At 46.7% G+C, this 25,168-nt stretch overlaps 1 protein-coding gene across 12 annotated transcripts in view; it reads left to right on the top strand.

Moving 5' to 3' along the window:
* The first annotated feature begins 2,995 nt into the window (after nt 1–2,995).
* Nucleotides 2,996–25,168, top strand: part of LOC121591488 (NAD(+) hydrolase sarm1-like) — a 38,332-nt gene continuing 16,159 nt past the window's right edge. Inside the window, exons 1-2 of one of the 12 annotated variants that reach the window (XR_006004543.1) lie at nt 2,996–3,445; nt 4,861–5,015. Coding sequence is in view for 5 of the 12 variants with exons in the window: in XM_041912034.1 (XP_041767968.1) it covers nt 3,025–3,445; nt 4,861–5,015 (576 nt within the window). In the remaining 7 variants the exon portion in view is untranslated. Of the gene's footprint in view, nt 3,446–4,860; nt 5,016–9,930; nt 10,252–15,469; nt 15,535–18,134; nt 18,327–18,616; nt 18,630–22,018; nt 22,120–22,142; nt 22,231–22,925; nt 23,071–24,018; nt 24,239–24,551; nt 24,651–25,168 lie in introns of those variants that run through there. The other 11 variants (XM_041912034.1, XM_041912036.1, XM_041912037.1 and 8 more) reach the window with 11 other exon arrangements.

Raw genomic sequence — 25,168 nt, 5'->3', positions numbered from 1 at the left:
TTTACGATATCATATTACCGGTTCGATCTCCCAAGAGACTTCTAATTCTTGTTGTGCCAATTCTAACCCTCCATATCCCCTACAAAGTACCGCCAGTACCGCTGCATCTTTATATGCATTCCTTCCCCACTAAACGATGCACAACTGCAAACGATCCTCTCAATTGGTGCAGCGGCATCCTCTGGTCAAAGGAAATTCAATCAACCTGCTTCTAACACGCGCTGGCCACACGCTCATCGGCCATATATCATCGGCAGGTCGTCGTTCATGTATTGGGCGGCACGCCATGACAAATTTAATATTAATTTAGTGCCGCGCGTTTGATAAATGCCGTTCAACAAAGTGTTGAAGACGAACAAATGCGATCGCCGGTTGCCAATTGTGGACATTTTATGCCGTGTTTTTTAAAATAGATTTTTTTTCTTTTGCGCTTTTGTAGTGCATCTTGCACTCCCGCAATGCATTCTATACTCTGCCTTGTTCTTTTGTTGCGTGCGCGGGCCAGTACTTTCTCGCGCACAACGACGCGCCACATTCGCACACGTGCGCCCTTCGTGTAGATCACGTTCAGCCCGAGGTTGGGACACGGTGTGGTGTGTGCAGTGGCTGTGTAGATAAAATCGATCCCTTATGCATGTGCAATGTACATGCGTGTGTGTGTGTGTGTGTGTGTGTGCGTAGTACTATTTGCTTGCCTCTTTCTTCGCTTCCTTTGATCGATCGTCAATCATCGTCAGGCGCGCGTGCGAAGAGGAAAGGGAAACGACTACCACCACCACCAGCACAGACACTATAGTGTGGCCATATACTACACAACAAACGCTTCGGCAACACACTCTGCCCTGCGCTGGGTTTGGCCGATCGTGTGTAGAGAGAGAGCTCGCCGTTTGCCGTTTTTGCGGTGCCCGTCAGAACGTTTCGGTCGGTGTCGGTGAAGAGCACGCGCGCGCGTGTGCGGGAACGATCGTACACAAAAACCGCGAGTCTGCTTACGCGCGATCGAGTTTACGCATTTGTCGGTGAAGATCATTACAGTGAAAGCATTAAAAAGTGTTACTTATTTGTTGTGCGAAAAAAAGGTTCATTCAAATTCTCTACACGATCACACATGTGACGGGGACAAAAGTGTCACACCCTGCGTCACGATCACGGACCGATTATAGATGACGTCGACGACTGCGTGCGGGGTGTCTTTGTGTGTGTGTGTGTGTATGCTAGTGGACGACCTTCACCCATCGGTCCCATCTCAAAAGGTGTGCTTTGCCGTGCGTGATCGCGCACGCGTTTGTAGCAACCACGCGGGTTGCTGTTGCGTGCGATCGCGTTTGTTTGTGATGATGCTTGCACCAAGGGGCCTCACGTGCAATGGCACGGCACCAGCAGCAGCAACAGGTTCGAATGTGTGTGCCTACTGAGAGAGGCTTGGGATCGTTTCTTTACGCCACACGAGCAATCCCACACATTTCCGGTGCGCACGACGCTTCCTTTGCCTCGGCGGCGCCCACACATAGTGTAAGGGTGTTTTATGCTGAGAGAGCCCATTTCTGATACAGTTGAAGGTTTTTTGTTTGTCTGCTTGTCCATTGGAAAGAGACGGTACGGTGTTTCCCAATCTGTTTCTGGTGACATAAGATCTTTGCTGGCTAAGGCTCTGATGGAGAGCTGTTGACGCCGCTGGACTGCGTATGCCCGTTGCGTTTCGTTTGTGCACCATGTGATGTGAACGGGCGCACAAGTTTTCAAGCCTGTGGGAGTTGAATTTGCACCTCATTTTGTGCTTAATTACCAATCTTGAAGGTTTTGTTTTGCTTTTCTAATTAAACATCGCAGACTTTATTTTTAACTTAAATTTAGCTCCAAATTTTGCAGAATTCCGCAAACCCAAAGTCAACGATTGGGCCAACATATGACTTCCATTCCCGTTGGAACTCTATCCAAACAAACCGAACACATTGTACACACAATACAAACCCAGTGCGTGTGTGTGTGTGTGTCTGGGGCGTGCATTGCAACTCCCCATTGCTGGGCAATGCCAGCAAAGGGGGTTTTGTTTCTGCTTCTTCTCCCGGCTATTTTTAACCCACCCAAAACCCCAAACCCCTCCGACCCAACACGATATGAACACGACCTTTAAACCTGTCGGCGTGCCACTACGTACGGGCCGGGAAAAAATCCCTTTTCGTTCCACCCCACACATACACACGTGTTTAAGGTTTGCCGTTTGCTGCTACCGAAAATAAAACTACCGACCGCTTGACTCCTTTCTGCTTTCGGGTGCTCCAACCGATTTCCGCCCACTTTTAAACCTTCATCCCCATTTGGCCTTGATAATGGCCACCGGAGTTGAGTGAACGCTTTTCCCTTCAATTTTTCTCATTTTCAGAGGGGAAAAAACGTACCAAAACACACACAGACACATTGGTTGGACTTGTCTGGGGATGATGTCAATCATTTCGTTACGGAGGTTAAGCTTCCTTAACACCGCCGGGGAGGTCGCACGACGTAAGCAGGTTTTAAGTAGGGCAAAAACACACACACGGGCCGCAACACTGTGCCAAGAAAAGAACGTGTCCCGGACCTTGTCAGGTTTAATTTGGCCGTTAAATGGTAAAATCGTTTCAATCGTAATTTTCAACATTTCCAGTGAAAATCAGGGGGCAGGGAGGCACAACATGTTTTAATTGCAGGAATTTTTTTCAACCAAAAACCCTGACCGTGACATGTAAACAGGTTCAGTTTATTTCCACGCCACGGGAACGTGTCCATTAGGAAGCTGGGGGGAAATCTTCAATTTTGGTGTTTTATTGTCTTAGATTGTGTTGTTTTTCTGCGCTCTAAATCTCATTCGCTCCACCTTCGCACATTCTTTTTCCCGGGAATTTAAAATAACATAAACATAAAAGTGCGAACAATTTAACGCGAGATCGCAGGAACAACCTCTGAATCTCAGAAACAAACAGTGTCTTGTGCGTGTGCGTGTGTGTCTGTATTCTACATCATCGTACTCCTGTCCCGCCAGCAAGCATGGCTAGCCCCTTCTCGAACATACGCCTCTCCGCCCACCCAACCGACGGTGGCAGCAACAATTTCCTTTCGCCAGCGGAACCACCGAACGGTACGATGCTGCCACCGCCACCGATCGTGCGGCGAAACTCCGAGCTGCCGCCGGGGAAACGGCAACAGTCCCCGCTGAAGCTGTCCATACCCGCACCGAGGGCGTCCTTTTCGAGCGGTTGTTCTTCCGGCTCTTCGGGCTCGTCGGACGGATCGGCGGGATGCAGGCAGGCGGTCACAGCTCCCGTGCTCGGCGGGCAGCTGCCCTCGTTTGCGGCCGCCAGCAATCCGCATCTGAACGAGTTCCATCACCATCATCATCATCATCATCATCATGGCGCTTTCCCGGAGTTTGATACGCTCGAGTCACCGATGCTGCAGCTAAGCCCGGGTGAGTGCATACATTGGGTCAGAGGTTGATAAGGGAATGCATTTTCTGTAGTACAAATAGGGCCTACAAATGTTCGCAACTGTATTCGTCAGGATCAGGGATTCCCCATGCTGTTCGGCATTGGTTTCAAACGTCATACATGAAGGCGGATTGAAGGTTGAAGCTAATGGGTGATCAAATTATGCCATGTTTTACGATTGGAATTGGAATGAAGAAGGCTCTCTTACTTGTACTTAATTGTGCTTTTTACAGGTATTAATACTCGAATGTCGTGTTTAGCGCTGACGTTGGAGTCAATTAATATCTTGAATAGTAAATATTTTAAGGCTACAACAACATATACTAAGAAACAGTTTGATTAACTTGGAAACAGTACAAAAATGGCTAGTTCACTCATCAAAATGTACCAACTTCTACATGTCCCGGTAGTGATCGCTAAAGTCCGGAGGCGACTCCGATCCAACTCCGAACATATCCGAAGAGACTCCGGAAGGTAGGTCCCCCTAGCATTATACGGAGCCATTCGGAATTGTTTGGAGTCGTCTGGAGTTGTTCGGAGTCGTCCAGAGTCACCTGGAGTTGGAGTCGGCCGGAGTAGTGATGTGCTCTCTGAAACGCTCTCACAACTTCGATTCGACTCCGACTATTGTTAGTACGATTCCGACTCCGGCAAAATAGGAACTACTAGTTCCCTCCGCATTCGGGCTCGTCCGTAGTCGTCCGGGTCGTAGTCATTCGGAGTTGTCCAGAGTCGATCGGAGTCAACTGGAACCCCCGTCCGATGCAATGTGCTTATTATCAGCCATTTCATATCGTTTCATATCGAAGTTGGTTCCGAAATTATTAGATTCGGATCGGAGTTGACTCCGGATGTTTGCCAACTTTACCCATCACTAGGCTGGAGTCGCCCGGAGTTGTAGTCGTCCGAAGTTTGAATCATTCGGAGTCGCCAGTAGTCGTCCGGAGACGAGTCACAAATGTTTTGTATAATATGTATAACTAAAATGCCGTAGAAGCAGTTGCTCACTGGAGTTGAACCAATGGAACTCGTCATCTCTCGGCTTCAATTCATGTTTGGGACTCATTTTCACACCTTTCGAATCAATCCTATTGCTTTAAGTCGATCGAAAATGACTCGCTGTAGCACTCCAACTGTCTGCTTGATGGTTTTGTGCACGATCTTCATCTAATATCGCTCCTGGTTGTCCGTTCTCCAATGTTCGTGGCATTCTGGAACGTTGTACGTCCTCTAAACCATTATTACCACTTTTGATACGATCATGCTACGAACTTGTCGGTACTCCCAATCAAATGTATCATGCATTACTCTTAGTCCCTTTGATCAACTTAAATTCTTCCTTTTCAATTTTGACACTTCATAAAGATCTCTTTGGTTCTTTCTCTTCACTCGCCAGACCATTCACCGATCATCATGACGCAGCTACTGGAAGCGACCAGCCCCGGAACGGCCTCCAGCCAGGGAAGCAACGGATCCTCCATCTCTCGCCTGATGCGCTTCAGTCCCGGGCTCCATCATCATTCGGGCACCATCTCACCCTTCCCATCCGAGGTACGTACAACAGCCGTGTGCCAAACAATACAAAAAAATGTCAAAACTCCTAACACAGCTTCCGGTGAGAGAGCATGCCCAGCCGCCAGCCAGGTCGACCGGTAATTGCACTTTAATTACTATTTACATAATTTCTCCATCGCCGCCCCGCGCGCTCTAAATGTGCAAATAATTGCCACCCGGTGACCTCCGCGCACTCCGCCCAGCACTTCACCCAGCACTCGTTGGAGGTCGCGTCACGTCACGACTGTCGCGCGGGGGAAGGTTGCCCCTTACCCCCCATTCCCCCCACCTAATCGATGCACGATCGATCATTTTATCTCTTTTCACGATCAACCGGTGCGTGCGAACGGGGCCACTCGGGGCTCGGTCGGATAATTAGCCAACCCCTTTTCTGAAGCCTAGGACATGGAAATTAGGCCTAATTTCGTTAGCAAAATGGCGTATCATTTTCTCCACAGCTCGGCACGGGACAAAAGTTCGCACTGCCCATGTAGGGGAGCGGGTGTGTTTGCTTAGTGCGTGGCAAATGATGGCCATAAAGCGCTGTTAGCGGTTGGCAAAAATGCAGGGTAGTGTACCCTTGCTTCTTTTTCTTCTTTTTCTTGTGCTAAACACTGCCCTTAAGGGCTCTAATTGGAAATGGACAGAGCGCCACGGTGACTCGGAATGAATTTTTACGACCGAATGCATATGCACTGCTTATCTGCACCGCTATCTGTGTGGACGTTTGACGTTTGATTAAAGTGTACGCTGGGGCAGTGTAGCTAACTAACCTTCAGCGAAATAGCAGCGCAACGCTAATGCCTTTAAGCTGATGCAAAGCGCGTAAGCGGGTCGCGTATTAGCCAAAGTGCATCGTAAAAAAGCCTGAACGGTTGCAATTATTTGTTTAAAAGTAGTGAGCAATGGTCGGAAATGATCGTACTTGAGCGTTTTGCTAATTATTTTTTAGAACAGTATTCAGTGATCGGAAGTGATCGTACTCTATCGTTTGCTTATTATATGTAGTAAGGGGATAAAGGGCAATATGGGTATGGAAAGGATATTGATGGATAGTTTTGTAACTTTTTACTCTAAATAACAGTATTTTTTATATTACTCTAATCTTATCGTATATTTTAAAATTATTCGAAGACTTCTATACAGCGAATTGCGGGGGCAAAATGGTTCCCAATAGGCTTAGCGCTTAGCGCATTAGCTTTGTCAAATGGTGTCTTGTAAGTTGAAATTCCTCTCAAATTTCTAACATGCAAATGCTCTTTTATGAAAGAATGCTGCATGCACTCCCATGGCCGTCCATTCCCGTGCCATTCGATGGATAAATACAATCACCAAAGCCTTGCGATCGGCAAAATACCAAATGGCGGCTCCTTTACCTTCTATTCTATTACATAAAACTTGTACATATCTTTATGCTTGATTTATGACTCTTTTTATAGATCTTTTTCATAGAATTCAGATCATTTGATCGCAAAGGTAGTCAAACCTAGCGACAGGCCATCTGTCTTGAGAATCTGCCTATTTTTAGATTATTTAATGTCAAGAGCTACAGCAAATTCCTTACTTTCTTCACAAAAATAGAGCCAAAAATGTCTTAATATTTAGGATACATACATTAAAGCTGTTAGAAAATCATCAAATCACATTTCTATCCATTCCTAATCAATATATCTCTAATGTTCTGAATAGATTATACTTTAACCCTTCAAGTCCACTTGACCTGATTGAAAAGGGGTCCACTTTGGCCCCGCCTTCCTATACATTATTTAATTTAAGAACACAAGCCTACGGTCTTTCTGCCTTTTTTGCGGTCATTGTTGTTAACCAAACCACCACCACCACTACCACCACCTTCCCTCGGGTAGCTTTGTTGCTGGGATGGCGTGTCGCTGCGGGAGACCTCCACCTTCATCATGCTGACACACACGTGATCGATACGCATGCGACTGCACACACGCCGGTGCATTACAACGCGCCCCGATCGAGAGCGCGCGCGGCCCCCGATTGTGCATAAAACAAAAGAGCAAACAAAACAACTAAACCGTGAATGGCAAGGAGCAAAAAGAAGCGAGACAGATAGAAAAAGGCATCATAAAACAAATCAATTGTGATTATACATTCATACAAGCTCACACACACTTTGCGTGCAATTGGCTCATCTTCATTGCACAGGATTGATGGGGACCGATAAATGGACGAGCCCGCGACACGAATCCCCCCTTTACTGAGCGCAAGGGAATACAATAGAAGTGAAGAACCCAACGCCATGCAACACAGCAGGGCGCGAACAAAAATGCACCTCATTTCCTGTTTGCTCTCCGTTTCGCTCTCTTTCTCAGCCGAGTAGTTGGCAACGGTTTTGCGATGCTCGTAAAACGTGACCGTGCTATTTTTAGTCATTCCGAGCGTAGAGGGTGGTTTTTTTTTGTTTGTTTGACTATGCCACCGCCTCCCTCTCCACTTCCCTTGGATGACCCTTGCCGTGGTGCGTCCCGAGGCACCAGAAGGGGAAGTCGTCAGGCAACTGCAACTGTGCAGTTTGCAATGCAGTGTTGGGTGTTTGATGAAGTTGGTAAGCCCCTTCCGTCGGGTCGGTTCATTATTATTGAGCCCTCTTCACCTGCCACCCAACCACCCTGCTTCGAGTGGGTGTTTGATTGACAGACCTCCCAGTCCCCCGCTTTAAAATGGGACAGAAAGGAAGGGAGCGAGCGATAAAAATATATTGAAGACAATCCATCGTAATCCTTTCAATCCACCAGTTTCTCTCCTTGTTTAGCCTATCGCACCTAAGGTTAACTTGGGTCCTATTTTCGACCAAATGTACTTTAATCATGCTGCAGCGCTTAATGTGTCTTGCCCGCGCTGTTGATGGTTAATAGACAGCCACACGGTTGTGAGAAACCGCAATATTGTTCAACTTTAGGTCTGGTCTGGTGTGTCTGTGATGCAGCTGAGACAGAGTCCCCCCGCAATAAAGCCATAACAAGTACACCCCCGATCAAAGGGGCTGGCGCCTCTGGCTCTCGTCGGGCCGGCTATTTACAGACCGTATTGCCAGCCGCACTCGAGCAACGTGACAGAGAGAGAGAGACACTGGTGGCCCGTACTGGTGTGGCGGGTGCGTTGTAACTGTGGCCCTTCCCTCTGTCCCCCATCTCGCACCTAACGCCTACGCGAGTTTTTGAAGTACTTGAAGTACGTGCGATCGGTTGGAGTTCTTCCAGCAAGAAGCAAGAAGAAGGTTGAAAATTATTATTGGCAAATATCGGCGCTCTATACCGATGGCGAAACTGGCAACTGTATATTAGCTGCTATGGCGATTGATTATCTTGCCGCGTACCTCCTCCCTGCTGGGTACAAATGGGTATATTACACGGCCACCAGGAGGGGATGGGGCATTGGGAGGTGCTGAAGCAAGAATGGCCATGTTCTTTATAGTTTTCTCGATGGAAGTATTTCGGTAGAAGAGTATCTCTGTGCAGAAAATCTCTAAAGGTAGACGACTTCTTCTCGATGTTGATGCTTCAAAGTGTTGCAGAAAGATGGGACCTCTCCCCTGTAGCAGAATTACTAGTCTTAGGACCTTGAAGGCTTTGCGAGAACGAGATTCGAACCCAAGATGTATGTCAGTCTCGGTCAAAGTAGGCCATAAATAAACCTACTTTAACACAAGCTACACCATTCTGGCTCCAAGTTGGCTTCGCTGAACTTCACACAGTTCCTGTTCCTTATAATGAAAGCTGCTGAAGACACCGTATTGATTCTTCAATTGGAACTCGCTAAAATACATTGTACCATAAAAGGAGCAGCATTATCAAGCATTTCCAACCGTCCGGCAGCTAAAGTAGCGGACACAACTGGTACACAAAACCGAACCTCATTCTTCCAATTGCGAATATCCCGGTGTCTGGGGATGATACCCTTTTACGGTAAACCGGTGTGAAAGTTTGTGCTCACTTCCCAGGTCTGGGGACCGAAACCAACCGTTCTGAACCCCTCGTCACCAGGTCCTCTCCGACAGCAGGGGAGTCGGCAGTTTTGGTGGTGCTAAATAATAAGCAGAAGAAGAAGAAAAAAAGCTTTATTACCCGTACGCGTCTGGACTGGTTGGAAACGGTATGGGGCTGGAAGTCCTGGGGATGGGCAGAGTCTTTTTCTCACTCCATGTTCACGCTCGTCTTGTACGGTTTACTTCTTTGTTACGTTAAAACCCACTGCACTGTTGGTGGGTATGGCATGGGACGGAGTAGCAGCTGCATCCCCAAAACGATGGTCTGCTCGCATTGCTCGCACAAACCGTGGGAGTGAACCGCAAAAAAATATTAAGTTTCTGAAAAGGGGAAAGGATCCAAGTGCTGCCGACGGTACCCAACAGTACCACTTGAGCGTCCCGACGGAAGACCACGCGGCGCGAGCTTCGCTACATTACCGTGAGGAATACAGAAGTAAAAACCGGTAGCAGTACCAAAAACAAACACAGAGAGAGAGCGAGAGGCACACAGTTATCTGCTTCATTGTTTTGACGTTTATCGTCTATCAGCTGTCATTCTGTGTTGCGGAGTGTACAGTGGAGGGGATAATTACTTCGACGCGAGATATGAAGAATGGAGAGATGCACCCCCCGGCAGCACTGCAATCTAGTTCACTGTGATTGTTGTCTCGAACGTGTCCAGAAGTGCTTCTCAGTGTCCACAGTGTGTACTGTTTCCAAAAGGCGCCATCTTTTTTTTATTGGCGGGACTACACTTCTCATTATTCCAATTAGTAATTCGGTACATCCTCTGGGTGCGTCTGCGACCGGTGTGTAAAGTGTACGGGCGAGTTCAATACCACAATTACAGAGGGCGAATTATTACACAACGCGTCGCGCACTCTCCAGACGTAGATCGTAGTGTTCGTTGTGGTCTCCCCGCGTGCTGCAAAAGTAAACACAAACACAGTAGAGTCCGACCGCTTGGCCAAGGTTCCGGAGATACACATCCCGAGAGGCGGCACTAACCTTGAACGGTTACGGCAACTGCTCAACCAACCAACCAACCTACCATCACCACCACCTCTAAAACCGTGTTCACGTGCGCGTGTGTTTGTGTGATTTTGTTTGTTTGTTGTGAATGCACCGAACATGGAGGGTGGTGGCTGTGGCGCTGGTGGTTTGGTGAATCGGTTCAAGCTGCGCCGTGCATCCGAGGGTGCGTTTCGCGATGTCCCACGGATGACGCTGCCAAGGAAGGTAGGTGGTAGTGGTTTTCTTTGGGTTGAAGACGGGTTCGTCGCACAGCGTCGCTGGGTTGAAGCATCAATTTCTTGCATCTTTTAGCTACGGGAAGGAGATTGGAAGGAAACTTCTTGAATTTACATGTCATACCTCCAGGAATGTACCGACTCATTCAGGAATTGGGCTGCCAGCTGCCTTTATCATGCATGCCTATCTCGCCCGCCTCATCATTCCCACAGTAAAATGTATTTCAATCATCATCAATCACCGCTCTCTCTCTCTCTTTCTCTCGAGAACGCCCATACCCATGGTGACTGATTCGATTGTTTGGTGTTCGTTTATTGTCACTGGGAGCTGTGTGTGTTTTTTTATCACTATCAGCAGCCCAGAAAATGCACATGCCAACACCCCACAAGTCAATAGAAGAAGGTACTAGTCAGTGTGCTCGTTTATGTTGATTCTGCCGCCCTTATTTGTTCCAGCGTCACCCCTCTCGGAGTGCTTTGACGTCTGTCTGGACGATTATTCATAACACGATCGGGAAATACCGCGGCTCGCGCCCACTCCCCAACAAGGGAGGCCGTTTTATCTAGTTATTCTATTTTTATACTGCACGCAGAGCGTTACTACACGATCGGTGGTGGAGTTGCAGAAGCTCGTTTGTATTCATCAGGCAGCTCTGTTGCGTCGATCGTACTCCCCATTTGCAGCGCAGGATCTGTGACAATTGAAGACAAATAGAGAGAGAGAGAGAGAGAGAGAGAGAGAGAGAGAGAGAGAGAGAAAGGGAGAAACGAAGGCTGGGAAATCCCCAGCTTACGAAGAACGTTGAACCAATGATCCATCCAATGGGAGATACAACAACTGTGTGCAGTTTGTGCGTTGTTGTTTTTTGGGGACCTGGGGAATACCAGCTAAAGTGTAGAGCTCTTGCACAGTTTTGGACCATGGTTTATATGAAAAATACTTTCAATTTGCTTCATTGTTTTGTGCTAGAAGATGATTTGGAATTTTGGAGCACTGGTGAATAATGTATGATATTCAACCGCGTAAAATATACATATCCTATCTCGTATATCCCCTATATTAATCGTTGCCATTTACCATTCAATATCTCCAATTTGCACCCTGTCAACGGTATTTGAGTCGCCCCAAATTCAGCGATAAACTAGTTTCCACCAAACGTGTCTCAACGTGTCGAGCGAAAGTAATTGATGACGTCTGTACATCGCTCACTTTGACCGCGTACTCCAAAAAAAAAAAAAAGAAGAAACACCAAACCGGCTGCCGAACAGGTTGCCAATTTTGGAGATACGGCTTCCAACAAGTCCACGACGCTATTTTCCGGTCGCCACGCCATATCGTGACAGATTAATTGCCTCCGTGTAGCCACGTGTGGTGTTACACAGAGAGACGAGAAGAAAGACATGAGCACAAAACTATCATCACACACCTTTTACGTAGTTTCGGGTGGTTCCGAAAACTTAAACGAAACATGGTGTGGCACTTTGGTCAGTGCCGCCAACTCCAATCCTCCACTATATCCGGCTCATATGACTGACCTGGTGTTTGTATGGAGACTGCGAAGCTACTGAAAGTTTGTACAATTCGCCATCCAATCGCATCCAACTGTAGCAATTAATCAACTGCGAAGCGAGCGATTTTTGAATGAAGAAACCAAACTTTTATCCGGACTGCAAAAAGCGATGATTCATGCTGTGTTTTGAATTCAACTTCAGCGTGTGAGAAACGGCCGGGTTATTTTTTTTTTTCATGAATGAATCGCACTTTCGCGAGACTTTCGGACACGGAAGAGGTGTGTGGCTGTAAAGAGATGGTTTTTATAGCACATCCCCCCATCTGGTGACTGTGGGTGGCTCCGGATGGTGCGTTTAGTGTACCAACGAACCAGCGACACACGTCTACGGGGATTGGTAAAAATGGTGAAATTATACAAAAGTAGTATCCCGCAAAGAAATAATCGATATTGGAATTGCCAGATATTGGAACTGTGGGTGGTGGAGATGCTAAAGTAGTTGGTTTTATGGTCGATTGAATTGCTTTATTTTGTGCCAGGTCATAGGTGCATGTGCCAGCTCATGGTGGCACAAGGCTGAGATTTAAAGCGCAATAAGCTTTCCGAACTGCATCCATGATTCTGAGCTTTCTGATTGAGAAAATCGTATGAAAATAAGTCTATATTCCTATTGGGTTATTGGTTCTGTTATAATTCTTTTTTGATTTAAAAGGCTTAAAAGGCTTTTAGACGGTGTTGTTCTTGATGTGGATACAAGTGAAGAAATGATTGCCAAATTGCCTTTTTAATGCCTGAAATGATCTTAATTCTAATTCGTAGCATCTAGCACATAATTTTGTGCAACACATTTTCAATGGAACAAAGGAATTAGCTCTGTAATGGAAGATTGCTCATAATCTTCTTGCAAATATTGTAACCTTGATTTCCGCCACAATAAAAGAAACGAAACACAATCACAAATGCTTCATTTTACGCTTCCAGGTAAATGTTGCAACGGCTGTAAGCGGTGAGCCCTCGCTGCTTTGAATGGGGTGCAACCAAAGCATAATGATGAATGTATCATCATCACAAACCAAACCACCCCCCTGAAAACCCCACCCACCCTCAAAATCACCCGCCGGTTCGCCGCTATGTCTCAGTGGTGCGCGATAAACTTTACGCCAAATCACGCCGGTGTCGCGTGTCAAGGCCTACTCCGTTCCCTCACCTTAAGAGTGTGCTACTTTACTAGGGGTTTGTTTCAAAAATTGACTAATCAAGTGCAATCTATCCTTCAGCGTGTTACCCTCCCCCCCCCCCCCCCTTAGTGAAAGCAACAGGCAGGTTTCCAAGAAGCGCCCGTCCCCTTTGTAACAGTAGTATTTCGCGTCCGGAACTGCGCACGGACCGACCGGACGTCCGGTGACGCAACGGGCGCTTGTGGTTTTTGTTTTCTTGTTTTTCTTGTTCTTGAGCTACTCACTTGATGCGTTAATGCACACCTCTTGAGGCGTTAATCAGCAACAGGAGGGAGTAGGAGTAGTAGTGGGAAAAGTGTGGGAGCCACTTGAGGCGACCGAACGCGCTCATCTAGTTTCTCGCACCGGATGTGACCGATTTAGCGTCACAGTTTGTGACCGTATCTCGCGCGAGAAAGAAAAAGTATGAAGTGGAGAATTGAATAATGACAAGAAGATGTTCCGTTCCCCACTGAAGCATTTGTCTACACAATTGGATTAATTATTTGCTGTGATCGTTTGTTGTGCACATTATGAGGCTATAATAACTTCTGCAAATGCGTCGAAACTTTGTTATTGGCACACGAAAAGAAGGTCATAGGAAGGGCAGTGCGAGTACAGTTTTACGCTTTCCATTGGACTTCGCCTAACCAACGGTAAAATAAAGCCTTCCCCGTGTCATTGGCGAAGTAAAACGATACACCCAAAACATTCCGGTGTGGACCAAATTCATTTTGAATTAATCATCAACCCGCTTTGTTTGATCATGCTGTTTTCTTCTTCCATCTCTATCTCTCTCTCTCTGTCTCTCTCTTTGCTACTGCTACTACTACCATTGCTTCCCCTGCTGATCACCTTACCCAACGGTATGTAATTTAGAGGCTTGAGCTCTGGGGCACGTTTGCGATCATCCCCTTGTTACCCCAAGAGGTGAAACATCGCTCAAGAATTCGTGCCTCCTACCGAAGTGTATTGCGCGTTGCCACCAACTTGTTGCCTTTTGACTTCTTGTACGAAGTCTCTCGAAAGGTTAGGTCCTTCTGCTGCTTCGGCAGCTTCCATCTGCTGCTGGCTGCTGTTTGCTTTACGCTTTGGACGAATCTTCCAAAAAGAGGCGCAGATTCAAATACCAGATAACATGTCCATGTGCGCTCTCAAAAAAATACAATGCCGCTTTTGGCCCACAAGCATGACTAACCCGACGCGTGCGTTTGTATCACAACACAAGTCGCGTGTATGAGTGTGTGAACCACCGGGGGCCGGAAGAGTACATGAAACACTGTGACCGTGGCCAAAGTTCGGCACACTTCCAACCCCAACCGGGGAACGAGAACGATCCACCCGGCGTGCAGCAATTCCAGGGAATGCCGGGACATTTCCCCCCCCCCTCCCCCCGTCCCACACCACAGGGGTATGACACACCACGGCCAGGGTAATGTCAACGTGCTTACATCACCGATAAATTGGTGCAAAACGTAATGGATGTGTGACTCGAGCTGCTGATAAGGGAAAGGTAAGCAGTCCCAGCAGATAAGATTGTGCGATGATCGTGCCAAGTGTGACGTAGCACGTCGCAGGGATGCCCATTCACAGCTGACTGGTTGGCGTAATTCTACGCTTGGAGCACCTCGGCAAATAGATGATATTATTGGAATAAGAGGGCTTTTACTAGAAATTCTATTTCTGCATCGTGTCCTTCCGGTGCGGTATTTTTGGAGTTTCTCAATAATAGCTGCATCATGAGTCATCCGGATCCGGATTTGCAGCGATCATCCAAAACCTGATCGAAAGACACCTGGGAGAGAAAACTGGAGATCTCTGCTCGAGGTTTCTGAGGTCAAAGCGGAGGTTTCAAGCTTCCAAAGTGTATTACTATTGACTTCTAACATTCATTCGCTTCAAAACACTTTTCCTGAAGACAGGAACCAAAGTCCAACCACTTGACCTTGTTTAAGACTTGCTTTTTTCGATCTGGAGTTCTATCTCACCAACGAAAAAAAAAATGGAAACGGAAAGGATGTTTGCCCCTACACTATTAAAAATTATATGATTTCCGCTTCCTAAGCGCCTCACACTTGTTTGATCTAGCACGATAATGGTAAAGATCGTTAAAATTCGCGACCAATCCCTTATCAACCCGGGCCCACGTGTAGTAAGGTTCTTGTTGTGGTGTTTTACTTAACTTCCACACACACACACACGCGCGCACACACGCACACTACACTGTTCCTTTCCAAACGTGTGCTGTTGCTGCCCTTTTGCTTGTATACCGCGCGCTGTTCCACTTCTAATGAGCGCCTCTCACGCTGTCTCTCTTGCTGGGCTTCATACTCTCCCACAGCAAAGTGAGAGAGAGAGCACGTGTACGAGCGAATGGGCGACCCATTCCCGGTGGTGCGAACGGGAAGAAACGAGCACGCGCTCGCTCACACTCACGCGTACCGGCCCGCACCGGTTTGATAATACGAGCGGTCGAGCGACGCCGCGAGCTCAGACACTCACCGAGAACCGCCCGATGCGGACGCGCGAAAGCCAAGCAGAAAGGTACGCGGAGTAGCAAACATATCAAACCATTTCAGCTTGTTCAGTGTGTGTGTGTGAAATTATTGCAAGTGAAAGTGCGGATTCACATCAGTTTGGTGGAGCAAACTGTGTCCTGCGGTGGTCCTTTCTCCACATTAAAAAAAGAAAGCATCTCCTTTCACCTCTGTTTTATTAGTGATCACTCTGTACGTTTGTGTGTACGTTTTTGTTACTTTAAAACCGAGCTGGTGGGAAGCTGGGATGCGCGCGTGTGTTGTTGTACGTGCCGTCGCCGCCTTGTTGGCATATAATGGCGATCAGCCCTCCAACCCCTCCAACACGAGGCGTGGCGGCGCCCAACATTACAGTTTTCCCTTGGTTTGTGTGCGTGTGTGTGTGTGCGTTTGTGCAAATCGGTGTGTGATTCATCATGTGTTGGTGATGATCATCGTCGCGGATGATCGTCCCCCTTCCAGTTGGTTTTCTATGGTTGGAATTTCCAGCCGGCGGGAACACACTCAAGTGTGTGGGGCGCGCCTGTGTCAATTGGAAGGACTCGCGAGTGTGTTGGTGGGGGCGCTTGCTGTGGATCCGTTTCAGTTTAAGGGATGCAAATTCGATGTTTATTCACTGCCAACAGCAGCAGCAGCAGCACTAACACCATCTACCGACAACAAACTAATATTTCGTGTTGCTTTTGCTCCTCTCCTCCTGCTGCTGCTGTCTCGGACCGCCGGTTCAGTTTGATGGGGTTATCTGCCTTTCGCGCACTGGACGGCCGGCCGGCCCCGGCTCTTACGTCACAGGAATGTTGTGTCGTTTCCGTTCATTGCACAACCGGCAGCGTCGTCGCTCTTACGACCGTTTTGTCGTTGCTGTCGCTTTCAATGTTTGTAATTAATTGATTCAAAGTGGGAGAAGGACTCACCCAGTGATTCCAGTGCAACAGGCTTTCACAGGTCTTGGAAGTGAAAAGCTCGTATGGCATTGATGAAAATAATGTTAATAATTCGTAGAACGATCTGTTCCGATGTCTGCGAATGTCCGGTGCGTACATTCCACAAAAGGTGTAGGTGTGTGAGTAATAAAATGCTTGAACCCCACATTCTTCTGTGCACTTTAAGCGTTCTCGTAAAATCGCATTGAGCATGTTCGGAATTTTCCTCCCACAAGGGGAGGGAGATGTAAATTCCCATTCACCCATAAAAACTGTCCACACGCACAAACAACTCTCACGCCCTAGATCAGGCGCGGTGGTTTGTAAACAAACTTGTTTTTTTTCTTCTTTTTTTAACTTTCACCAGTTTGGCAGATGGAAAAAAAGAATCGCAAAGACTTGAGAGGAACAACTTTTCCATGTTTACGTTAAATCCTGCACCGCCTCCTGTGGTTTCGCTAAACGAACGCGCGAGTGTGTGTTTAGTTTTGATGCTGTTTCGCTCTCCCATCGCGTGGGAACTGAAGTGCGCATGGGAAAAAAACAACAAGCCCATACCAAAACACTCCAACGGCTGCTGGATTGTGCGTTCGAATCAAAAATTGTGTTTTCAAATCCATGCATTGCGACTGTGTTTGCTTGCCCATTGCCCACAACACATGAAAATGGGAAAATGCTATAACTGACGGGAAAGGAATGCAAGCTTGGTTTAGGTGTGTTTTATTTCCCGAACGCTTTCTTTCTTCTACCAATTTTGTGTGTGAATTCTAATCGCTCTGACGCACACGCCTGTTTTGGCAACTTGAGCAGCGGCACACGCAAACAGAAGAAAAATAGCACGTGAAGGGCGTGTTCGCGCACCACCATCTCAGCATCAGCGGTTTTTGTGCGCGGGAATGTGTGATTAGGAATGGAATTTTCGATTTCTGCCTGTGTCATATGCGGGAGACAGGCTTTTTACCTACTGACCATTTCCATTACGAATTTTTATGGCAATACATTGTTTGATGATGCTGTGATGTGCCACACATTTGCCATTTGTTTCATCATTCTCCGGAATCCGGTTCGGTTGTTTGGTTGGGTGTTGTTGTTTTATCACTTTTGTTTTGCTGTGTCTCAACCAAAGACAATCCCGTACCAGGTTTGGGTTTTAATTTTTATTTAACGCAAGGGAGCAGCAAAGTTTGCAAGTTTGAAAAAAAAATCACAACCCGCCGTGGCGACACACAACTACTACCCGCCAGGGCGCCCGTCCTCCACGGGTCTGTGTCTCCGGTGTAGCTTATCTGGCGACCGACTTCCTGAAGGCTAATAATAATTGTGCCCGTGCCCTTTTTTTTTACAACCACACGTCCCCGGGACACGCCCGGAGGTAGCGTTTGTCATGCCGTGTCCCGTGGTCATAAAAGGGTGTGTGTGTGTGTGTAAGAAATGGTGCATCGGTGCAGCACTTACCAAATGCAAAACGGCATCGAAACCAGTGAGCAGAAGCAGCAGAGCGGCACGACCAACACACAAACGAAAGTTTTAGTGGCATAACATTTCTTTTTTAAATAAGAAAGATAAGAAACAATTACCATCCCATCAATAAAAGATCCTGGATATTCCTATCGATTTTCCGTCGCCTAAATACCGGACAAACAGCTAAAGAGTGGTTTATTTTTATTATTATTATTATCATTAGTAACAGTTATTCTCACACCGAGTGCCAGTTGTGTTCAATGTGCGTGCAAATAGGTGAAAACAGTAATAGCGAGTGAGTTTGAAAGCAAGAGAAAAAAAAGCGCAAAGATTGTTCAGCATCATGGGCATCAATCACCAGCCAACAACACCGATCTCGGTCCTGCGGTCGCAATTCTTCTACCCCAACAGAAAGGTAAGCAGAAAAGTGAACGAACGAAACACGCCTGCTGATCTAACGCCGGTAGGAGTGTGTTCGCTTGTTTGCGTCGGGCGCGAGCTCCACGTGAATAGGGCAAATGGTAGCGTGATGGCGTTAGACAGGAGGGTGTGTTAGCTGAACGTGTGTCGCCGCTCCTGGGAATATGGAGTCTTCATTTTTCCCATTTTATTAGACGTCGAACTACTAAGGTTCTTAGAAAGATTTTGTTGCCCTTTGCTTTTTTTACACAGATCAGGCATCACATGGCAGCGTCATGGCTTTACGCCTCTCAAAGAGGTATGGAGCTTTTCATGGTCTGTGCATGTTCAAACCTCGGTCTTTCTTCTAATGCAGAAAAATTATGATTCCTACGCTCTGCTCTCTCTCTCTCTCTCTCTCTCTCTCTCTCTCTCTCTCTCTCTCTCTCTCTCTCTCTCTCTCTCTCTCTCTCTCTCTCTCTCTCTCTCTCGAGACGTTAGAATTGTAGTAGTACCCCATTGCAATTCTGACGAAAGATTGTCTGAACGCTCTTTTGAACTGGTTGCTCAGCTCAAAACCAGTTCCTGATTTCTGCAAATATAGATAACAGCCCAACAAATACCTTTTTCATAGTTTTTTGTGGGTTTTTCGCTGATTCTTTGTACAATCGCGGTTAGAATACTGATCATAAAAACAAGATTGATAAAAGAAATTGAAGGTTTTTTACAACGTACGACATAACAACATACCAGCCATGAGTTCTAATCCCGCATGGACCATGTGCCCCTTGATCATTTTTACATTTTTTTTTTTATGATATTTTGATTACAGTTTTAGCGAGCCGTGTATTTGAATCATCTACTCCATAGAGCTCCTTAGGGCACTCAGTCTTGTAACACAATTTTATTGTAAACGGAAAGAAACACACATCAACCCGAATAAAATACACGCAATTCAGGTTAGTAGAAATGTGTACCCTTGTTCATGCCAGAGGAGAGCTCCGATAGAATAGAGCAGGTGGCAGCGTTAAGTCTTTTGTCAAACGGTGCGCGTCACGAAGCTATTTTATGGTTCAAACCTCTGATCTAACGTTGAAAGCGTTCTTCGGAAGATTCGTTGTGTTGATACTACCCCTCCTAATGTGTTGTTATATTAATAAACACTGCGTGTGAAACTGAGTGCTCGCTAGGTCACTCAATCTCGTTCTTCTTTTCACACAGAACGGCAAACGAAGCAACTGGTAGCAATGTGGACGTTTGTTTGCCGCACGGATAGTGCCGATAGAACAGAGCAAGTGGTAGCGTCGTTGATTCAATCGTAATGCGGTGCAATCAAGACGTTATTACACGCCTCCTCCTCTTCCCCTATCATTACCTTCCAACTTTTTCTGTTGGGGTTGGTGTTTATAGACAATTACAATTGTGCGCAGCTTACTGATGATTTCTGCGGTTACCACGGTTCAAGAGGTTAATTCTGGACAAATTTTTCTCTTCGTGGGTGAATGAAGCAATGCTCACACCACATTCACTTTGATTTTATAACTTTCTACTACCGCATTCGCATTCTAAAGTGTGAAATGTCTGAGATCTGCGTATTTTTTTTCTCAAATCAAATGTTTTTTTTTTGGCACTACTCCTCCTTTCTAAGGTCCTTCAAAAGGTACCTCGACGTGTTGGTTTCATTCATCCCAAGATGGGTTATGTGGGAATCATCGACAAACTAACCTCGTGAAGCGGGCGTAAGAATCTAATTCTACTGCACTGATATCAGTACCCTGATCAGTACCACTCACTGAGGCTCTCTATTCGAGCAAGCAGACACACGCATCTATCGGTTGTATGCATGTTTACCCTTGTATGCTTCTAACGCGGATACTGCAAGCACGGAGCATGTGGTAGCGTCATGGCACCCGTTGTTTGCGGGATGTTCGAGCGCTCCATAGTTCAATTCCTCTCCCCTTGAACTACACACCAAAGCAGAATAATGATGAACCTTAACGCGCTTGTTTGACGTGACGAAGAACGAGAGTGTTTTTCGGATGAATCGTATAAAATGTTATACTGAGACTGAGTTCTGCTTTTATTTTTCAAACAAAAAAGATTCTTTTTTTTTTGCATTTTGCCGGTTTCTGTGTATCGTTCATGCGGTGCCGTTGAATCTTGTAGTGCTCATTCTCGCGTTAAAGGACAAGAAAGAGTAAATGAGCATGCTCTCTCTCTCTCTCTCTATCTCTCTCTCTCTCTCTCTCTCTCTGCGCGCACTCGTGCCTTTGTTACTCTGTTTCGCTCTCTTAAACGCTCTCCCAATGATTTGTGGGGCGATGTTTTGCGAATGAGAAGTATGCGTATTTCACCGGTTTTGCGGCAACGCGTAAACATAACAAACACACACCATCCACCCTATTTACCATGCTGTTGGTATAATGGGTCTTTGTCGGTTTGCTGTAACATTGATGTAACCGGAACTCTGGAGGTACTCACCAGAAACATATGAAGAATTATTCAAAAAGTCACCAAAAACTATTTCAGCTTCTTCTTTACATGCTGCCAGTGATCTTCCCTCAGCGTCTCTCTGGGGTGCATAGTGGCGTTCTCGCCTCCCTTCCCAAGTGGGTGTGCGAACAGGTTTTATTCGATGGCGATTTTTTCGCCGTCGTCCTACGCCAACGTGCCTCAGCACCACATTACACGCAACGGGCCGCGTACCGGTGCCTGCCTCATTTATCCTATTTTTTTTTTTTTTGCTACGTACATTTGCTTCGTTCTCATCAAAAACCCGTTTCATCTTGTCTAACAAGAATCTCCTTTACATGATGGGAAATATCATGCAAGCTTTCGTTTAGAAATCCAAATTGGAAGTGTTCAAATCTAGCTTTACGAAATCCAACTAGAATCACAGTGCGCTCACTGTCGGCATCCTACGTCATATTGACACTATCAAGGTCGAACGCTTTCCGCTTTCTGTTTCTGTGCCTTCGCAAGAGCTCTTCTGTTTGCAACACACCGGTAAACGGGAGGGCGCTGTATTTGTTCAAGCAAAACAAAAGAAAAATAAAGAAAAAAACTGATCTCAAAGCTCATCTCAAAAGGTGGATCTTTGCCAACAGTAGTAGTACCCTTCATGCGTAATCTTGGGCAGGTTTGCATGTGTGTGTATGTTTGTGTGTTTGTGGGGGGACACAGTCTGCAATGCCTCGTCGTCGTGGTCATCGCTTCAAACAGCAGCAGCAAATCCATTATGAGCCTTGTGGCTGCGTCGATCTCGGCATTTGTTTGCTCATCACACATTTCCTTCGTGCGCATTTCCTTGTCGCCTGTGTTGGTTCGCGATTTGGTTTACTGGCGAGAGTTTAAAAGGTGATTTAGAAAGATTTAGACAGCGAAAATGCTTTAACTTTTTAACTGTTTCATTATGAAATTAGCAACAAAATTATGTATGCTTCAAACACACTTACGCAAACGAGATGTTCGTCTGATTTGTTTGCGGAATGGTTGGCTCTACGCTTGTTGCTGACCGGCATTGACATAGCCTTCTCTTTTACGCACAAACACACACCCAAACATTGCTCTCTCTCTGTCTCTATTATTTGGCTCTCATTCTCAGTTGGCATCCCTTCTCTCTCTCTCTCACGCTCCCCGCCCGAGCGAACAGACGCGGTTTTCGCGCTTGGACTTGGGGCTACCGACTGCCTTAGGGTGAGCCGCAGCAATGCTCAGTTCCGATTTCAACCCCCTCGCGTGTGGTGCAGCGAAAAGGCAACGTCGTACAGGCAGCAGCAGCAGCAGCAGTAACGAACGCTGCCCGCGTGGTGTGTGTTGTGTAAAAAGACTCTCGCGCAAACTTTTTGACTCCGCGTGGATACCTCCCAAAGGCCCTCTAAAACCGTGCCCGAAGTGCCCCCCCCCCACCCGGCAGCAGTGTACGTGTGTGCGTGCGTGTGTGTTTTAATTTTTATTCATCGAAAAAAGCGTGAAGACCGACGAATTTCTTCTAGCGTTTTCTTACCTATCACCCTCTGTCTCGCTCTCTCGCTTGCACTCTTCCATCTCGAACAATCGTTGTTGCATGCGGATGTAATGTTTTGTGTTGTGGCCCCACTGCTGCCCGTGTGACGCGTATCGCGTTCGAGGGGGAGAGAGAAAGGGGTGGTTCTCACACCCACTGGGGGCTACACACACCTTCCGGTAGTTAGTTTCGACGGATTAGAGTAGCCAGTGAGTGTGTTGCTGTCTGGAGGGATTGACATTTAGAACCATTGTTATTACCGCATCTTGTGTGTGTGTGTGTCTGTGTTTTTATTTCCCCCTTCCAGTCCAGAATTATGTCTGGCTAGCAGCATCACACACATACACACACCCATTCACTGTCTCGCCATGAACGTACGCATGAACGATTTGTGTTCAACCCACCAAAGCGTGACAAGCATGCAAAAAAAAAAAATAAGCACAAAGAGAGAGTTTGTTTGAGAGCGAGAGAGGGCGAGAGAAATAGATTGTAAAATCAAGCAACCGCGTGTCCCGCTGTAGGCCGTCCCATCGTAGTAGTCGCCGCCGTCGTCTAGCATTTTCGACCCCCATTTTCGACCCCCAGCTTCACCCCATGTGTGTGAAATAGTGGCTTCTTCTTCTTGTGCTGCTGCTGCCTGCTCTATTTCGCGTTCTACGTCGCAGCTATCATCTTTGACAGGCGGGGGGGAAGAGAGGGAGCGCGAAGGGCATGCAACAGCATAAGAGAGTCGGAGAATGCGTCGGTCTCTCGCGTACGCGCGTCACCGCACACGCTGTTGTGTTGTTGTTTGCTAATAACCGGCGACTGACACACACACACTGACAGACAGAATTTAAGTTTTTTTTTTTGGTAACATCCGCGAGTTTTTGTTTCTCGCTTGTTTGTTTTCTGTTTATCTTTGTTGTCGATTATTAAAAGCAGCAACAACAAAAAATCGTGCACATTCTCAAATTATGAGCTGTTTTTCTTATCACAACACACATTGCCCGCTCAAACTGAAGGTGATGGGGGGACGGCTCTCCTCAAAGGTTTGGTATCTTGGAAGCGAACGAAACATTGGCATCGGTGGTGGCGTGATCAAAATTCCACACATTTTCTTCGTTTTACGAATGTTCTAAGCGTGTTGTAGTGTGTGTGTGTGTGTGTGTGTGTGTGTGTGTGTGTGTTTTTTTTTTGGCATGCAATCACGGTTCTTCCCCGCTTGCGTGTGTTGGTGGGTTTGGTGGCTACGATAAGATAAGGCCCCGAACGTTTGCCCCCCCCCCCCGTTGATTGAATGTCCCGAAAAGCATTTAAACGCTTCGTAATGGCGTGTAATTGAAAGATGATTGGGCGAGATAGCCGCCGCGGGTGGAATTTCATGGAGCTGGAGGCGGACACATTCCGCGCACTCACACGGCAGAGCCCACAGGCCTTCAAACAGTCGTTCTTATCTTACGAGAGGCGAGAAGATGGGAAGGTTTTGGGTGGCGAGTGGCGTGAATTCATCGTCCCAAACAAGAAACAGACTAATTGTTGATGATTTTCCCTTTTCGAGAAGCGTTACTGGATGCAAAACGATTGCCAATCACACGGTTCACGGATGTAAAAGCGCTTTATTTGTGCGCGAGTGTGTGCCTGTTTGTGTAATAATATCCTCAAACCCCTTGACCGAGAACCACTAATCACGCAATTGTATCTTTTTTTTGTGAATTTGAAGTGAATTAAACTGCAAGTTTTGTGTTCGATTGCTCAGCTCAAATCGCGTGTGTCTCTGCGTTTTTGGTTTTTGTTTTGCGCGAGTGATTTGAATTAAACAAACAAAAAAGAGCAAAACAAACGTTAGTGCCCGCGAACAGTGTGAAGCTAATAAGGGCCTCGCTGGTTCGAAGATGAACAGAAACTCGTTAGAAAGTGCTCGAAAGAATTTTTTCAAATCGGTTCGTGTGTTACCTTATTAACCCTCTTACTCTTACTCGCCACAACCAATCAGTGAAAAACATTCTTAAATATTTTCCTCCTGCTGTTTGCTACATTTGTTTGCCTGTTTCTGTGTTATTTTCCCCGTGTTGTTTTTGTTCTACTTTGCTGCTACTCTGCTGTGTTGTTTTGCGTGTGTGTTTTGCGTGTAAATGTGTCTGCGTATATGTCTGCCTGTCTTTAATCGGTTTGTTCTTCCCTCTTTCTTTCACTCTCTCACTCTCTTTCTCTGTCTCTATTTATTGCAATATTACACTACTTTTCTTACAAAAGTGTTTGGTTGTGTGTTTGCGAACATCGCTATGAACTTGTGAACTAACAGCATTCTGTGTGTACGTCCGTTGGTCGATGGATCGCTAATTTTGCGCCAATGTGAGTGTGTTTGCTGCTAAGATGCTTTCTGGCCACAGCATACAACCCCTTCCTTTCTCTCTCTCTCTCTCTTTCTACATTCTGTCACTTCATGCCCATACCGCTACACCATTGACGTAAACCTCATCCATGCACACCTCATTCACTTCGCACTAGTGTGGCCCATGTGGCTCAGTTTCCACCAACAAAGGGCCAGCATTGTTCGTGTCAGCCCCACTCGGTGCCATTTGCATTCCAAACTGTTTCTGTTTACTTAGTACATTCTTTGGTTCCGAGGTGGCGAGTGGCAAGTGTGGTAGAAGATGGCTTCTGGTAAACAACGACGACGACACCCCCGTCGGTGTCGGCGGTTAACACACGGGGGACATTGGGAAGGCTTCCTACGGCGTCTCGCTCGGGCGTGCGAACTCATTACTCATTAAGCAAACGTTCAGCTAAATGCTCCAGCCCCAGTAGCTGATCCACCGATCAAGACTGACATGTACATAGCTCTACTTCTAGTTCAGATAAGGCAAAGT

This window comes from Anopheles merus, chromosome 2L (genome assembly GCF_017562075.2).
Source record: "Anopheles merus strain MAF chromosome 2L, AmerM5.1, whole genome shotgun sequence".
Classification (NCBI taxonomy): Eukaryota; Metazoa; Arthropoda; class Insecta; order Diptera; family Culicidae; genus Anopheles; species Anopheles merus.
Note: the sequence above shows the minus strand (reverse complement) of the source record. Positions and strands in the feature narration are given on the sequence as shown.